The 18,971-nt window shown below is 38.5% G+C and overlaps 1 protein-coding gene across 7 annotated transcripts in view; it reads left to right on the top strand.

Annotated features, from left to right (window-relative positions):
* The window catches only part of adgrb1a (adhesion G protein-coupled receptor B1a), a 116,303-nt gene that overhangs the window by 78,271 nt on the left and 19,061 nt on the right, over positions 1 to 18,971 (top strand). For 3 of the 7 annotated variants that reach the window (XM_086113116.1, XM_086113112.1, XM_086113111.1), the window contains exons 18-24: positions 3,920 to 4,023; positions 5,769 to 5,871; positions 5,983 to 6,133; positions 6,226 to 6,295; positions 6,687 to 6,753; positions 7,324 to 7,409; positions 15,608 to 15,706. In XM_086113116.1, the coding sequence (XP_085969242.1) occupies positions 3,920 to 4,023; positions 5,769 to 5,871; positions 5,983 to 6,133; positions 6,226 to 6,295; positions 6,687 to 6,753; positions 7,324 to 7,409; positions 15,608 to 15,706 (680 nt within the window). Of the gene's footprint in view, positions 1 to 3,919; positions 4,024 to 5,768; positions 5,872 to 5,982; positions 6,134 to 6,225; positions 6,296 to 6,686; positions 6,754 to 7,323; positions 7,410 to 9,013; positions 9,074 to 15,607; positions 15,707 to 18,971 lie in introns of all 7 variants that reach the window. The other 4 variants (XM_086113117.1, XM_086113114.1, XM_086113113.1 and 1 more) reach the window with 4 other exon arrangements.

Below are 18,971 nucleotides of genomic sequence, written 5' to 3'. Positions count from 1 at the left end.
AAACAATCCAAAATACACATTTTTTTCCCCAAGACAGAAAAAAATAAACATTAAAATACTGTATGTATTTTACTGTTGTGATTTTTTTGGGATACACCTGTATTGCAGTTTTTGTTATATAAACAGTTTTTGGACAGTATATTTTTGTATTTTATTGATTGTGTTGTTACACATGCATTTTGTCAACATACTTGCAGGTTCATAAAGGACATGTAGCATGCTCATTTCCCAAATGAGGAATTTCTGTTATCAGGACAAATTGGACAGCGCAAACACGAGTCCGTACAAGAGAATATTTACTGTAGTGAAGCACAAGAACATTAGGAAAATGTTGAAATTGAATAAACATACAGTATCTTTTACAAAACATTTCATGAAACACCTTAGATTTCCTTAGACAAATGTGCAATTTACTTTGATCATTCACATAGAGTATATGCATTGTAACTGATCCCACTGATTGTACAAAGGCACATAACTATATATATATATATAATAAAATATAGTAATACATTTTAAGATTAAATGAAATTTATAAAGAAAGGAATTTTTAAACCATTTACACATGTACATATAACATCTAAATTTAATCCCTGCCTACACTTAACAAACTAAGGAGAAAACAGTGAATTGCATCTTATTAAAAATATCCATTCTGTGTCTTTTTTCACGGGCATTTTTTCACTTTTAAATTATCCTGTGCGCTTGATCAAACTCCTCGGGGCCGGTTCCAGCCCGCGGGATGTATGTTTAACACCTCTGCGCTAGACTAAGGCTCCACAGACGTGACTCGATCTTTCTGGCAATTATTAAATAGTTCAATCGAAAATATACAGTCTTGTGGAAGTTATTGTTTGTGTCGCGAGCATTACAGATAAAAGACAGACTAACAGACGAAAGTTTTCCTAGAACTGTGCATGCTGAAGCAGCCTGAATGCAACAGAGAACACTGTGGATCTCTACTGACAGTGGTAGAAATTTAACAACTGATTAGCTGGTAATAGCTAGCTGTAGTTAAAAAAAATTGAGTATTCTATGTATCCCTGAGTCAAAAACACCAGTGTTCTACCATGTATGGTTCTTTGCTGCTGCTGTTGTTGTTGTTTTTTCAAATCATCAGAAGGCTATTTTTTTTAGGGTAATGTTGGAGGGTAGCTTAGAAATTATATTAAAATGTTTTGGGATCATGGTCCAGGGTTTAAAAAAAAATTATATTTGGATGATAAAGGCACTTCAATTACTCATACATTTTGTTGCAGCTTCAAAACGAAGCCTTGGCACGAATAGCAAGGTTCCCTGCATACTCATAAGTGATTTTCACATCATCTCTGTAGTGACTCACAGAAGTGGTTTTCATGCTGTGCAAAACCTCTATCATGAAAGCAAGTCAAAATTCTCTCAACAGACATGTTTCCATTCCATTGCACTCAGAATGTTTTTCTCCTCCATTTACTTTTAGAGAAGGAACTCACTGCAGTGCCGATTAATCAGAGGAATTTAATTAACTTGGCCCCAACACACACATCAAACTAGCAGACAAGACAGGCTATAAACTCAGCCAATTATCTCTCGCAAGAGCTAAGGGGCGATGTCCTGGAATAGGCTGGTTAGGGTGTAGGGTTCAAAAATCAGAATTGGAAAATGTTTACTTCGACCAAACATGTTCAACAGTTAGAATAACGGAGCTGTATGAAAATGGCAGTGATCCTCTCAGTGGGCTCTCTTTAACTTCCTCACACTCAGACAGGACTGGGGGGGGGCTATTTTGGACACGCACAAAAAGAAAAGAAAATACCAGTAAAATCAGATTTTAGGATAAGCGGTGTATGTGACTATTTGGGACTTTGATGAATCGATTGTAAATTGATTTTATTTATTTATTTTGCAACCATATTCTCTTTCTGACAAATTGTGACTCATGAGGCAACCTGGAAGTGATGAGAACCCGTCAGTGTCTAAAAAAGTATGGCAAGAAGTAAAGCTGCTCAAAAAAAGCCTTGACAATTACCGTCAATGACAAATGCAGTCAATGACTGTTTCTGTAACTCAAGCAAATTCTCCAAAACTTCCTTTGTTATATTGAAGGACTGTTTAATACGGATGGGTCACCAACTGTCCTGATCTGTTCCTCAGTGTGGTCACAGTTGACTGAAGCCCATTTGAATCCAATTAACTTAGTGCAGGGGTCGGCAACCCAAAATGTTGGAAGAGCCATATTGGACCAAAAAAACAAAACAAAAAACAAATGTCTGGAGCTGCAACAAATTGAACGCCTCAGCAAGAAGGCAACACATGCTGCATGTATCTATATTAGCTATATTAGCCTGTTATCAAAATTACCAAGTTGGCTACAAATACACAAGGAGCCTTCCCGATTAAACATTATTTTTCCCCCTGCAGTGCATCCTGCAGAGGGGGGGGGGGGGGGGGTGCAACCTTTTTTGACCAAAGCTCTATTTTTCAATCAACCAGCCTCCCACGATCGACCCGTGACCACACACGCACGCACTTACACACATGCCATAATGAGCAACAGCCATAAAGGCGGCTAAGATGAACGAGGCACGGGACGCACTTTTACAGCGTGTTAACCTTCGTAGCTGACGTGTACCGTTTTAAAATGCTTCTCTCGGTCCTGCAGATTGCCATTCTTTGCCAGTTCCCTTGGTGAATTGGACATGAAACGCCGTTTCTTCTTACAACAGCCACCTGCCTGGCATCCCGCTCTGCTAATAGAAACGTGTGTCGCAGGCTATGACGCAAATCTTCGTTGACAGAAATGTTGAAATGCAATATTTAATCGACATGTTTTTACAGCATTGGAAAATGGTAAGAATGTTTGTCCTCCTACAGAAACCACATTCAAACAAAAAATATATTTTCACTCCGCCATCTTTTTCTATTTTCATACATTTTTAAAAGCTCCAGGGAGCCACTAGGTGGCGCTAAAGAGCCGCATGCGGCTCGAAAGCCGCGTGTTGCCGACCCCCGACTTAGTGTGAGAGGCAGGGTAAATCTTGGACGAGTTGCCAGTCGAACACAGGGCACATATGGAAACTCAACCATTCTCACACTGACAGTCACACCTAATAATTTAAGAGGGATATTTGGGGGGATGTGGAGAAAACCCTTGCTTTTTTTTTTTCCACTTTTTGTGTGCATGTAAGTGTGAGTGATGCTGTGACTGTGTGAGACTGAGAGAGAGGTTGTTTTCCAGCTGACTTTACAGGTACATCACCAGCCAAATTAGAAGCAAGCAAAAAAAAAAATAAAAAAACAGACCGACACAGCCGTGAACATCTCTGTCTTATCACATGCACAACGTACATTACGAAACAGGTTTTATCTCACTTTCAAAATCATGCAAAACAAAAACGATGGTTGACTGGTTAGCATGTCCACCTCACAGTGGAGAGGTGAAGGGTTCGATTCCGGCCCCGGCCTTCCTGTGTGGAGTTTGCATGTTCTCCTCGTCCCAGTGTGGGTTTTCTCCGGGTACTCCGGTATCCTCCCACATGCCAAAAACATGCATGGCAGGCTGATTGAACATTCTAAATTGTCCCTAGGTGTGAGTGTGGGCGTGGATGGTTGTTCGTCTATGTGTGCCCTGCGATTGGCTGGCAACCAGTTCAGGGTGTACACCACCTGCTGCCTGAAAACAGCTGGGATAGGCTCCAGCACGCCTGCGACCCTTGTAAAGATAAGCGGATAAGAAAATGGATGAATGGATGGATGTTACGTCAGGTTAAAGACCAAATCTTATAGATTCACAATCTGACTACAGGCTCTTGACGTATCTGCAGTCATAGATGAAAACAGGACACAATCTTTGTGTTCTGTGTGCTGCCATTTTGAAATCGTTTTCTGTGACACAAATTGACACATAACACATTTTCTGTGTTCTCTTACTTTTTTTCAGAACATGGATAAGACACAGCTCCCATCTGTGACACTGATTGTGGGTTGTGGAGTGTCTTCTCTGACATTGTTGCTACTCATCATCATCTACGTGTCGGTCTGGAGGTGAGAAAATACATCTTATAAATACGGACGCACTGTACATCGGCCTGATAATTATAGGTTAAATATTGGAGAAAAAATGACATCACTTTTATCGGTCCGATGCAAAATTAGGCCGATATTTAAAGCTGCATTAAAATACACTACAGATAGAACCAGCCGAAGTCTCCGAAGGCAAAAGTGAGCCAGCGGAGCTTGACCATAATTTTCAACACCCCGGATGAGATAACTGACCGACAGGACCTCTGTGGTTCTTGTCGGGTCTGGTAAGCCACGGAGGCAAAAAATGGACACGATAGTTTTTTGGGGGACACGATAAATGGTCATTTGCATGCATGTTTCTTTACACGCGTTAACATTCACTCGAGTTACTTCCCTCTCTTGTCTGTCAACTAACTTGTTCACTTCTGTTCACGGTGCTCTTTTTGTACTATTTAATTGCTTTTGTTTTAACTTATAAAAGATGTATAAAACACGACTGGAGATGTTAACAAAACGGGACTGAGTTTATTTATAGGTACTAGATGCATCAGAGCAACGACGCAAGTGAAGAGAGTTCAGGAAGTAAGAAAACATGTGACTGCACATTGTCGCTGACAACATTTTTATACCATCCTCTGCCCGCACTACATTAAGAGGCGGGATTGAAACATTTTCCTCTCTGTCTCTCTCACTCTCTACACAGGTTATCAGTATCGGCCATAAACTTTGTTATATTTAAAATAGCAAATATTCATTTTCAACTTATGTTTAATTGAAATTTGCTAATTTATGGGGGCCACCAATTTTAGATCGTGGCACTCGCAAGTATGCGAATCTGCAAGAATGTGACATGTATCACCTCATTCGTGCCTGCTTTCTTTGCGAAAAACCATACGGTTAAATAATCAACAACGACAAGCCACATATTCGAAACATTTTGTACAAAAGCTACATAATAAACAATGATCATAAGCATTATCATCTACATGGACTTATCGAGTTGTGAGCTGATCTGAATCCCTCGTTCACACCAACAAGATGATGTCCAATGCTTTTAATCTTCGCTGTACTTCCTCCTCTGATGACAGCCGCCTATTTCTGTCTCAGTCATAGTGTAAACACGATCCAATGTATAAATCAATCAGTTTGTTTGTTGCCGCTGTTCAATGGCACGCCGCATTGGCAGGCAACATGCTACTGTAGTTTTGTTCTTCTGGTCTGCAGTTGAGAATGATTTCTCCTAATATGGCATCCCTATTAAATTGAATAATTATTTTTAATTCTTATTCCACAAACACAGCGTTAATCAGAGTAGAGTGTTTTGACTAGTGCAACGTATTCTTACATAAACATTTTTTTGGTTTAGTTCCCCTTAACTGAGAGGTACAAAGATGAACACATCAGTTGTTATGCTGGAGCTGTTGGAAAAACTTACATTGTTGAAAAATTGAAAGGGACATTAATCCATCCCAATTCTGTAGAAGGGGAAAAAAAAATCGTTCTCAACGGTATTTATTTGTATTATTTTATTTTTTTCAAAACCATAGGTGACACTTATATTCACTTACTGTATGACCAAAGCGGAACAAATGAAATTGCGAAAAAGTATTAGAACAGTATTGAACGGACCAGAGACTCACAGTGAATAGGAATGAGTAACATTTTGGATGAATATGTAGCGCCACACACTCCACATTCTTGACCCCAGTTGTAATAGAAATCAGTCAGAACCACTTTTTTTTTTTTGTCCTCTGATTTTCCTGCAGATATATTCGGTCTGAAAGATCAGTCATTCTTATCAACTTCTGCCTCTCAATCATTTCTTCCAATGCCCTTATTCTCATTGGACAGACCCAAACGAGAAATAAGGTAAGAATGTTGTTGGGGGTTTTTTTTCTTCATTTAAATCAAGAAAAAATGCACAGTATTGTTTGATCACAGTGAAACATTACCATATGTTTTTATTCCCTGCTGTCCCAGGTTTTATGTACCATAATAGCTGCGTTTCTTCACTTTTTTTTCCTGTCATCATTCTGTTGGGTCCTGACGGAGGCATGGCAGTCATACATGGCAGTGACAGGTCGTCTAAGGAATCGAATAATACGCAAGCGTTTTCTCTGTCTTGGTTGGGGTCAGTCTTTTCTTATCTCGCTACCATCCATGTTTCCATTTTAATAGTTTTGCAAATCTTTTGCATCCTAATATTCCATTTGTTTCTTCTAGGACTCCCCGCCCTTGTTGTTGCAATCTCAGTGGGCTTTACCAAGGCAAAAGGCTACGGAACACCGAGCTAGTAAGAATGGTTTTCTGTAGATGATCTATTGTGTGCGGTATCATTTTTCCTCTTTTGGGGCAATATTCAGTATAGTTTCACGTTTCTGTGACTTCTGTGATCTAGTACATATTTTACTTGACACATTGGTTTCAAATAACACATTTCTTTCACTGACTGCCTCTATTTTTAATCTTGCCATGTGTTTCCCACTTTGTACTTCTTTTCGCTTCCATCACTCCACTTTTGATAATTTTGTGAATGATGAAGAGCATTAATAGAACAGTTATTCTGCACCCAAAAATGTGTTGTTTATTCCCTCAGTAGCAGCGAGGCTGACATTTACAGGGCTTACCTTGCATCCTCTCGTTGTATGTGATACTATGGTTGTTTGCTTGCTCCTTTCCTGTAGCTGCTGGTTGTCTCTGGAAGGAGGTCTTCTCTATGCATTTGTTGGACCAGCTGCTGCTGTTGTCTTGGTATTCCTTCTTCTCTCTCTCTCTCTCTCTCTCTGTGCTGTTAGCTTTTAAACACATTTGCATCAAATGACCTCAAAAACTCAAGCCTTGCCCTATATTGTAACTCATCATGTACTGTAACTCTGCAATTTATAGTTAGATTGTCACAATGTCTGAGGGGTTGAATTGACTCGTCGATATGTTGGCTTTACCACCCCGCAATGACAGTTACAGCTTGACTAACTAAATGCCAATCAAGTGTTTTGGCATTCATGCAGGGACGCCTCGCTGAAAGCAACACGTACGTGGTGGTTAACCCTAGGTTTTCCCTAGGAATATTGAATTTCAATGAATTAATCATATGTCTACAATTTTTATTGGGTCTGTGATCTTTGGCTCATGTCATTTAAAGAAAAAATATTCAATTCTCCTACTGTACATTCCACTCACGGTAGGAGCTTAATTGATTGATTATTTATTTGCATTATGCCGATCGTCAGTCATGATCGGAGTATATCTGCATGCTGTCATAATATGTACTGTGTAAAATATGTATAATATGTATTAATTGTATGCCTCTTCTTTTGGCAGGTTAACATGGTTATTGGGATTCTCGTATTTAACAAACTGGTGTCCAAAGACGGCATTACTGATATGAAACTAAAGGAGAGGGCGGGGTATGCCTTATACCATACTTTTACACTGTCACCTTTAACCAGCCTGGTAGTATAGCTCACGAAGGGAATCACTGGGCCTGATTCATCAACATGTTCTTAAGAAGTACATTTGCTCTTAAAAAAAAGGTTCTTGAATGAGTCAAAGTCAGATTTATGAAGAGTTCTTGAACTTCACTTTGAACAACATTTAAATGAAGTATTTTGAATCCTATAGTATGATACAATAGAATGCGTTAAACACATGTTCAGTTGTGAACCACTAAAATCTGTGTAAAGATTTTGTGGAGTGTTCTTCAGAAAATTTACATTGGTTACATTACCTTTTTATTAAAAAGCGCAAATGTGTTCTCAAAATGGTTGGTGAATGAAGCCGCTTTTCTTTGGGTCAAACATTTCAAATTGATTCCAAAAGGATCCTTAATTGTTGGACTGGAAATACATTAACAAATGGAATTTCAGTCATTTATTATGTATAATGAGAGACCACCAAAGTATAATGTTTCAGAAAGGAAAGCACAAGACATGAGAAGTTCCATCTGGTTATCGGTACTGCTATAAAGATGGTGATTCATCCCACTGCTTTAAAAGTATCCAACTGTTCTGTGTATTGTTCTGTGGTAATAATATTCATGAATTCCATCCCATCTTTTTCTCTTTGGTTGTTTCTCGTAAGGGTAAGCAGGGCTTCACAAGAACATTCAAAGAAAATTCGCATCGCAGTTTAGAATGTGGGCGAGATGTAATTACATTATTCCCCATCAGATGAGTACAATGATAAAAATAAATAAATAAAAATACTGACACATGAGGCAAGAGAGAACAACAGACTCATAAACAACATACAGTAGCTGTTGATTTAAAATGTCAGTCGGCTTGTTGGAGGGACCCGACACGTATCATCTTGGCTGAAGAGTCATATGAACACAGACATCATCCACATCGCATAAATGACCCTATTATTTCTATACGTATGTGCATACATACATACATTTGACATGATTACCGCTGGTGTCGAGTCAAAACCCTCTCTGTGACAATTTGGTAGAGTTCATACAGTCTTTTTTTCACCAAACTATGCTACTGGTCAGTCCACAGGTGTGGGTGTTATTTTTTTACAAATTATTCACCAATTTCAACTGTTGAAAATGACTTTTCCCTTTGACGTTGCTACATTATTGGTTGGACAAAGATGACGATTTGGGGTTCCCCTGAAAAATGATGATTTTGGCGGTACAAAGATTCAGCCCGATGCCAGCGATATGTCTTAATACGTCTCATAAATGTGCACACTGCACTGAAATGATGAAGAAAAAAACCCATACTAAATTTGATAAGTTGAAATCCAAGTGGACAATTGTAATAGTTAGACATGCAGTCACAAATACTCCTTTGGGACTACATTTGAATAATTTCACTTCTAACCATCCAGTAAAACCGTGCACCCTGCTCTCCTTTACATGGCAGCCTATTCTGTCCACTGGTGCATTGTTGGCCCATTCAAATACCGGTACTTTCTTCAGTGATCTTTTTGTTTACCTGCATCTGTTTTTGCCGTCTGAAATGTCATTTTTGAGTTTGCACAGAATCCCCTCTCTCTCACTCAGGGCTCCTCACTCAAGAACATATCAGCCTCAGAAGCCCCTTCCCATGCTATCAATGACTGGGTAATCTTTTCGATGCCCCTCCCATTCACTTCTAAGAGTCTCGGTTCTAGCCTTGCTCATTACCACATCTGCTAAATCCTATTGCAAACATCCAAAGTTTTCACAATATTGGCCTTCCTGCCTCCATATCATGTAATTCATCCTATCCCGTAGCTGTGTAGAACATAACTCTTCTGTCTGTAGTCTTTGTAGACAAGCCTTTGCTACTAAATTCGCAGCGCCAGCTATGGTTGAGTTGCATATTCAAAACCTGAAACATAATTTGATGGCTGCATCCATGAAAAGAAAAGAAAAGAAAAACACCTGCTGTGTTGATGGTCAATTGGTTGCAATTACTGCTTTGTCATTACACAAGTGGGTAATGTTTAAGCGTTGCTCGTCAACTATTTTCTGATGCAAGGCTCCAGTTGAACTTTTTCCCCACCTAAATAAAAATTGTAGTCACACAAGCAGGATATTTTGGGGGCATACACTCTAAATTGACTTGCAAACTAAATATTGACATTTCCTCTCATTATATTACCAATAAATACTTTGAAGGTAAATGTAGAAACTGGGTTAACTGTGACATAGAGGTGGGGCGGTATTTGTAATTTAGGCTACGGTCTGTACTTAGATTTTTGGACAAAGGTTTGATACATTTATGGTACGTGTTTTGTGTATAAAGTAACCAGACCTCACATCGCGGACCACAGAAAAGGGCTGCAAAGCTTTCGTGTTGTTCTCCTTTCTTCTTCTTTTAGAGTTACTATCAGTAGGTACACGTGCTCACTTGTGCGTTATCGCCAACAGTTGGGTTGAAGTGTGAAGCAGAAGTTTGCCAGCAACAAAAATTACACTGGTCTCCATAAATAAATAAATAAACACGGATGCCAGAAGAGTTGTTTTTTTGTTTGTTTGTTTTTTGAATTCACCTGGTTTAGAGGTCATGAGACAGTGATTCATTCTGCAATGTTGGTCAGTATTGCACATTGTTACTTGCTTTGCACACCATGTTTATGTCACAGTCCAATGAACAATTTGTAACTCAACACATTTGAGTGAAAGAATGGGCTGGCTGTGTTGCCAACTCACATTTGGCCCTTGAGGGCCCCAGTACTTTTTTCTGCTTTCAATGCTCCTTATTATCAGTGATATTTTTAGTGGGTGCTGAAATGAAATAGCCATGGGTATCCATTGGGCCTGTCTACCACAACAGTCACATTTCGGCCTTGTTTTATTAAGATCCAAAATAGCGATATGTTAATTCTGAAAGATTACATACACTTTTGGTGGGAGTGTTGCAGATAACCATCTTTCACTTAGATTCCATATAGTGGGCGTTAAATTGAATGCTCACCCACTCTTTAAAGATTGCACATGTGGGCTAGAGGCCTGAAAGTGATAGAGATTGCCATATTAACGTGTTTGGCACTTTGTGAAAGCGCTACATCAATAAAAATGTAGTGTATTAAGTAGCTGTTTGGAAATGTTGTTTTTTTTTCACATGGAAAATTTGTGAGAGCCGTCCAAGTGAAGCATTAAGTTTGACCTGATGACTTTGAAAATGTTAGTGGAAGAGAAAAGAAAACCACATACTGAAATCCAAAAAAGAAAACTATCGTTCCAAAAATTTAGAGGAAGCCTGCAGCCACATGAAAGTCATTTCTGTTGTATGATTTCAAGTAAATTTGTTCGAGTTCTGGGTAGTTGGTATCTGCCCATCTTGCGTAACATTGCAATTCAAGATTGGGACAGCACATCTGAAAAACTGTCCTGAGAGATTCCAGCACCAATTGTCACTGTGTACCTAAATGACCAAGATGCCAGCAAATGCAGTTTTGAAATGAGTTTTCTGACCAGTGATAGGGCTTGACCCCTTCTTGTGACTGAGTTCAAGTCGGCTTTAAATAGTTCACAAGCTCCCAAATTGCATTTGAATAGAACATATGTCAACAAATGTTTACCTGAGCAGAAAAGTTTTCCCCGCCGCCACTCATTTTGCCTGCACTACGTTGTCACCGCTTTACATGCGGAAATAGAACCACACAACTAATGAGCGAATTAACCTCATATCAGTATCTCCAGGATTTGGGGCATGATATTTTTGATTGTTCATGACTAAAATTCCCAAAGTTGGACCTTTAATTGTAAGAAAATCAAATAACAGATCATCATAGGCTCTACGCAAAACTTGGTTGAGGTACCTTTTGCGGCAACGACAGCCTCAAATCTTTTTGAATATGATGCCACAGGCTTGGCACACCTCTCTTTTGACAGTTTTCCCAATTCCTTATAATACCATCGCTCAAGTTCCATCAAATTGGATGGGCATCGTCAGTGCACAGCACAGATTCAAGTGTGGACTCTCACGAGCCCACAAAAGGACATTTCAGTGATTTGTCCTGAAGCCACTCCTTTGACATATTGACTGAGTGCTTTGGTCTTATTTCAAAATTCTATTTTCTGCTGTTCTCAAACTTTGCCCATCTTAGGACAATCAGATCTAAACATTGTCTGAATCCCTGGTTCAGTCCTCATTCATCTGAGCGTATCCATCAGAAACACAGACTGAGGCAAAAAACTAAGACCTCACAAGAAACCTATGGACAAGGAGTAGATACTCAGGCTGTAAGTCAGGCATAAACTGGTTACTTTAAACCAGGGGTGTCAAACTCAGGTCCTGGAGGGCTGCTGTCCTGCATGTTTTCCAAGTTTCCCTGTTGCAAAACACCTGATTCAAATGATCAGATCACCGCAAGCTCTGCGGAAGCCTGACATTGAACCTGTTCATTTGAATCAGGTGTGTTGCAACAGGGAGACTTGGAAAACATGCAGGACAGCGGCCCTCCAGGATCAGAGTTTGATACCTCTGCTTTAAACAGTAGTAGTTCAGAAACACTGCAAATCATAAAATATTTTGGAACACCATCAAGGCCCAACATTACCTCCCCTCTGTCGTGAAATCCGTCACAAACCAACCTAAGATGGTTTGTGCCTTCAACAAACACTTTATCAAGGCCGTGGGTGTGCCTATAATAAGTCAAGGCAAAAGAAAACTCCCTAAGTCTGTTGCTGTCTGGCAGCATATGAAAACCTACCACAGTAATAGGCATACTTGTCCTTGCGTCTCTTGTAAGGCAACATCATTCTTAAGTTATTATTATTAGCAGTAGTAGCAGAAGTAGGACTAGAAATTGCAGGAGTAGTACGAGTAGCAGTACAAGTAGCATTGTTATTATATTTACAAACACTAACGGTGTAGTGGTACATTCGCCTGACTTTGGTGCAGGCAGTGTGGCTTCAGTTCTCATTCAGTAATGCTATCAATTTGAGTGTGAATGGCCGTCCGACTCCATACATGCCGTGTAACTGACTGGCAACCAGCCCATTGTTTTAGAGGAGCGCCAGGCCAAGTCCTGGAGTTGTTGGAGCGGTGTATGTTCAAAGAGCCATGTTAGCAGAAGAATGGCTAGTGGTAGCACCCATCCGATAGCTGGCTTGACAGCGAGCGGCAGTTTGATTGGAAGACTCGAGTTGAGACCTTGCAGGCGAAGGTTCCTGCTGCTATTGACACCCCAGAAAGTAGGATGGAATTTAATTTATATATTGTTGGCAAAATGACCGTCAAGAAATACTGTATAGGGGTGGGGAAACAAACACTTAAAAGGAATGATGACCAAGCCATGAACACTGAACAATTGCAGTAAGCATAACGTAATGGCTACAAGTAACACAACTAGTACATCTCTCTGTTACATGAACACGTTTGAGTAGGTTTTTTTGTACTTTTGACATTCTGGAAATAATTTATTAGGTCCGTACAAATGTATAGCATTTGCACTGCAGACTAAAGCAATCAAAAGTTAGATGATGCATTTAGAATTATGAGTTTGGTTCACTGACACTGAACACAGTTAGTAATTTTAACATAAGCCAGATAAGACACAAATAAGATAAGATAAGATAAGATATCCCCCAGTGTGGGACAAATAAAGGATATCTTATCTTATCTTATTTGTGTGTTACTTTCTTTTTTCTTCTCTCGTATGTCACAAAAAAAATTCTAAAATAGATTTCTTGGGAGAACATAGGAGTTCTTCAGTTGCACATGTACACACTGCGACACCCCCCCCCCCCAACACACACACAAATGTACCAATACACTGTTGAGACACCTAGTCATTACTGTTTGAAGCTTTGTGATCTCCCTGTGCTTTCTGATGCTGTCATTTTAGTGCATGTCTGTGCAGAATTCACATACAACTGATGTGAACTTAATCAAATGAGTTTGTTTGCAAGTGGCTCAAAGTGGTTTTGGCCTGCTTATTTATTACACACTTGTGTTTGGATGGAGGTAATAGGAAATAAAGAATACAAATTGATCAGCCACAGCAGTTTGTGTGTACCTTCAGGTTGTTTTATATTTCTGCAGAATGGAAATACATTTTCAAGTTGATTCCACTTTCATGATTTTTGTGTTACTTAAGGTTCAAATTGGAACCATGTTTAATTAAGTTAATTTATTCAGCATCCAATTAAGTACACAGGAACATTTCAATTAGGCAGAATTCTCCCTGAGAGACCGGCTTCATTGCTGTCTGCACTCCAACAACAAATTAATTAGACCTCATAAAATTAGGCAACACTAAAACCATTCAACTTGAAGATAGGTTGAATTTTATGCTGCAGTAGCTTTTATCCCATCATTTTGATTCAAAACATTGACTGCAGTGTGAGTCATTTGACCAGTGGGCGATTTACTGCAAAAAAAAATACATACAGTATATATATATATATATATATATATATATATATATATATATATATATATATATATATTATTAATTTCTTTGGCGGTAAATCAAATATATATCTTTTTTTTTCAATTGCTTTTTTAAAAAAATATTTTGCTGCCTACAGCATACATTTAGCAAGTGCATTGCCCTTTCACTTGAAATTAAATTTCTTACAGGATGTGGTATTTCATCAGAGCATCCGCAGGCTACAAATTTGATTTCCCTCCGTTCGTTGGTTATGATTGTTGTTCATCAGGAAAGTTAACAGGATCGTGAGTGAAAAGATCCAATATCTGGAGAGTTCTATTCAGTCTGGTGAAAACAGTTCTATCACATAAAAACACACTGGTGACTGATGATTTAGGCTGTGCTAATGTACAAACCTAATTCCAATAAAGTTGCGACGATGTGTAAAACATAAACAGGTACCCACCTGTTCCCAGTTCCCTGTGTGATGTTCTAATCTTTCTTTTTTGCAGCCTGTCCCAGCTATTTTGGAACAAGTTGCAGCCATAAAATTCAACATGAATGATTATTTGCTAAAGACAATAACGTGTAGCAGTTTGAACATTAAATATCTTGTATTTTTGGTGCATTCCATTAAATATAGGTTGAATATGATTTCATTGGATTCCGTTTTTATTTATTTTCAACATACCATCCCCACTTCATTGGAATGGGGTTTGTAAAAAGTGATTACTTTTAATGCATAAAAGGACTTGTGAACAGTGACTTTGCTTCACGACTGTGCTATGCTGTACTGCTCTGGGTTCTGTAATGTGATTACAGCCTTATAATTCCTTGAGGAAGCATGGAAGAATTTTCAGCTCCACGGTGTCTTAAAATGTAGCAAACAATCGGAATTGGAGAGTACACTAACATAAACATAGAAAGCGTGTTGCAATATTCCAAGTAAGAGGGGTTCGATCTGGTTCAAAGCCAGCACGACAAACACACAGTTCCTCTTAAATCTGAAGTTCAACTTCCAAAGGGCCCTTTTCTCCACTCTTTTTCCGACTGTCGCTTGAAAGTGGTGTGTTTTCACTCAGCCTCGCTGTCAAGTCATGGGCGAAAAAATTCGGTATGAGTCTGGTATTATACAGTCTAACCCATAACCACATTTACAGAATGTTAACCGCACTGGTGCATGAGACTGGCTTGCTCAGCAACAAATTTTCAGAAATAGGAGGCTTATAAAAGGTGGTCTTACATTCAGACTTCATGGCTCAGCAGGTGATCCAGTGATCCAACTATTTGTACACATGGGATTAAAATGCAAGTTTTCCTCAATAGATGCGCTCTAAATATAGTGTTGATTTTTGCCATCAGACTGACCTGCAGGCATGGATGAGATAACCACCAGGCCTATGTAATATGGAATGTTATGTGGTTTTTATAATGCAAATGAATGGTTAGCTGGTAGAATGTTGAGCAGCCAGTGCAGAGTCCCAAACCCCCCAGGCTTACATAATATATATCTCTTTTTTTTCAGGAAAATCAAATATGTGAAGACAGTCTTATCCCTTCCTCCATCTTCTTCCAAGTCATATAGAGATAAAACCAAGAAACACCAACAGTCTGAGCTAGCCCACAACCCTGAGAGAGAGAGTGTGTGAGACCACTGTGACTCACTGTTTGCGTGACTGCTTTCTTTTTGTGTGCTTGCATATGTACATGTACATTTGTATGAATCTGTGTATAGGTGCATTTGTATCTGTTTGTGTTGTTGTTACAGCGTGTTAATTTGACTTTGCAGTCAGATGACAGTGCCACTGTACAATATGACGCTCAAATGTGCCAAGTGTGGAGTTATCTCGTCGGCTGACGTATCCGCCACAGCTACCAGTAACGCCATGTTAGTTCTGCCAATTATTTTTCCTTAACTCTTCTTGCTTCTATCTTCTCCTCAACCTTTCTTGTTCTCCCTCAATTGATTGATTCTGTTTTCATTATCCGATTCTTTTTTTTTTTTTTTTTTTTGTCAAACTTAGCAGTATATACACCCAATTCAGAATATGTATTTGCCCCTCCAACAGTACTGGAACAGTGGCCCAAAATATTTTCTTGTGCTGACAATTTGAAACATCTGGTTTGACATCAAAAGCTGAATATGAGACAAGAGATCAACATTGAGCTTTTATTAACTGGAATTTTGTTTGTAACAAAATAGATTTTTTTATGTGAGCCAAAAGAATGGAACAGACTTAAAATAGTTTAAAATAAAGCTGATTTATATAATATTTTTGCTAGCAATATCTGTGTCAGGGTTGTGAAAAAATTAAAACCACCACACTTGGCATTCTACGTTGGTGCAAGTTTTAAGTCCAGGCTTTTGACGCATTTTTTCTTTTTTTTTTTTTTTTTTTTTTGCGAGGTGTTACTTCAGTACTGTACCCTCTTCTACAGTTCACCTCATGCTCTACAGCAGGGGTGTGCCGATTGTGTTGTTCGCGATCGACCAGTATCTCACTAAGGGGGTGGAGGTCCATTGCATGACTTTCCCTCAATCACTGTGAGCCCTCTCAGTTTTATGCTATTGATATAACTGCGATGAATGAGAAAAAAAAGTAGACTCCTTCCTTTTTTGCGTTGTGAAAATTGTGGGGCTGGGTTTGGGGGGGGGGGGGCGGTGAGAGTCACAATTCTTGGTGATGTACATGATAAGAGTTGTAACAACCCACATTTTTTTTTCCTAATCATGTGTTGGATCACATGTTGAAAATGGGTTAAGATGTTATAAATCTCTCTGTGTACCCCATTTCAGGTTTTCATAGACCCCTTTCTGGTTTTCATCTTGTTGACACCTCAAACGCGTATAAATGTAATTCCCCCAACCCCCCACCCCCTCCAAAAAAAATCTGAAATTAATCATGGACATTCAGAACTAGTTATTGTTTCTGCAATCAGTGTAGTACAGTGGTATCTTACATTACTTTTGCTCACATAAAAAAACAAACAAACATTGGTGAGGTCCAACAAACGGTGCAGTCTTTCAACTTGTCTATCCTATTCAGACAGAATGCCTGGAAGTAAGATCTGAAATGATGAGCTCTTGTCTCATATTTATCATTGGATGTCGAACTTAAATCTTTCATTGAATAATATTCATTATAAACAAAATAAAAAGGTACTGGCCTAACTGTTAGATTTTTAATATATGTTTAAGGGGAATCAAGTTTGGATTTGAAAAATGATTTTATGTGTGTGTTTTATGGTGACAGACAAACACATTCATAATCTGTAAACAACAGATTTTATTAAAAATTCAGTGCATTTCATGGACGTATGAATATATGTGCTATACATGTTTATGAACAGTGTATACCGTGTGTGCACTGAAAAGAAAAGATTTTCGGTTGCACATTATTAAAATGTGTTCAACTAATGTATATCATTTCTTTATTTTTGAGGAGGACACAAGAACATTGCACAGGTTTACCACAATTTAATCATGTGCAACCGATGTACATCAAATGAAATAAATCCAGAGGATCTTTTTTTTTTTTTTAATTTGTGCGGGTGTGAGTGTGTGCATGTGTGGTTGTTGATGTGTATTTTATTTTTAACTGCATGATCTGATATTGCTGTGTTGGAACAAAGGACTGAAAGTCCCACTATGCCATACCTATCCCCATCTTATTTATCTATTTATAACAATTACAATGAAAACTCTGTGCTTTGTGTATTTGTGTTTTTAAAAACGTGCACATGTACAGGTATATGTATATATATATATATATATATATATATATACAGTATATACACGGTATATATAAGTAAGTAAGCAGCTTTTTCCCAGATAACAATTTGGCACATCTTGATGTGGCTGATGCTTTGGGACCTGAATCAGTTCACAACAGTGCATCATCAAGCCTTAATGGCTTGAAATGTTCCTCATGTGACTGAAATCATTTGAATTTGAAGGTGTTTCCAAACTTTTGATCAGTGCTTTATTTGTATATCTAACTAATGTGGCTCATCAGCAATCAATCACAGGGCTGACACTTTCAAGATGGTAATTTACTCCCAGCATTGATACTCAGGTAAATTTTAAATATTGTGATTACTATCTAATGATATGTGATATTCAGTACATGCTGGGTTTCGACACTGGGAAACACTACGGAGAGAAAAAAAAATACCCACAAATATGGGGAAAGCATACAAACACAAAGGCTAAAATTAATGTTGTTGCTCAGTTCAGCTGCTCTCAAAATAATTTCTCGGGCCTACATCGAGTTGTCATTGAATCGTGATTAGAATGATGAAGCACTTTTTGGTTCGGTTGGCTTCATCCAAATAATGACACCCAAATTCCAAATGAGGTCAAGGAATACAAATAATTTAACAAAGCACTTTTAGGCAAAACTGTTCCTTGTCATCATAAGATTTCTGACATTTTTTTTAGTAAATAGTAAAACAGTAAGACTTCAGTCAGAGGTTCAGTCATCCAGCACGAAAGAAATGATCCAAATTGTTACTAATTGGTTGAGTCGTCATCCAACATGTTTTAGGCTTTGAGCCATGCAAGGCACAGTAAAACACTGGAGTTCAAATTTGTAATAGTAATGCAATGACCACTGATCTACTCATAAGACAGGTCAACCCAATATAAGACTACATGTATTTAAGATGTAAAGTAGCATGAATAAATACTTCTGCAACACCCATTAATCTTCGATCAGATACTCGACATTTTAGGTGACATTGCAAGTGGTAGTGATAGTGGTTTCAAGACTTCAATCTAGTAAACCACTTGTTACTGTTTTTTTCTTCTTCTTCTAAATAGCTGGTTATTATCCATTCCAAGCATACAGATATCCAGATATGATCATATTAACGTTATGTTGAGTAGAAAACGTTGAAAGTAAAAGGGAAGTAAACAAACAGGAATGTTTGTGAAAAAAAAATCAATTTAGGACACCTCTTTAGACTATGCCTCTGTCCTGCTTGTCCTTCTCTGCTCAGTCTTTTCTGTTCTTCTTTACATTCTGTACCAGCCTGATTATACCCGTTTCCCCTCACTATTCACCGTTGTTCTTCCTTCTCATCCCTTTAAAACTACAGTACCTGTATACCTTCTACAGTTTGTCTCAGCATACTGGACCATACATGCATGG

This window comes from Hippocampus guttulatus, chromosome 6 (assembly GCF_054856545.1).
Source record: "Hippocampus guttulatus isolate MCC_2025c chromosome 6, RoL_Hgut_1.0, whole genome shotgun sequence".
NCBI classification, from domain to species: Eukaryota; Metazoa; Chordata; class Actinopteri; order Syngnathiformes; family Syngnathidae; genus Hippocampus; species Hippocampus guttulatus.
This window is presented reverse-complemented; position numbering and strand designations above follow the sequence as displayed.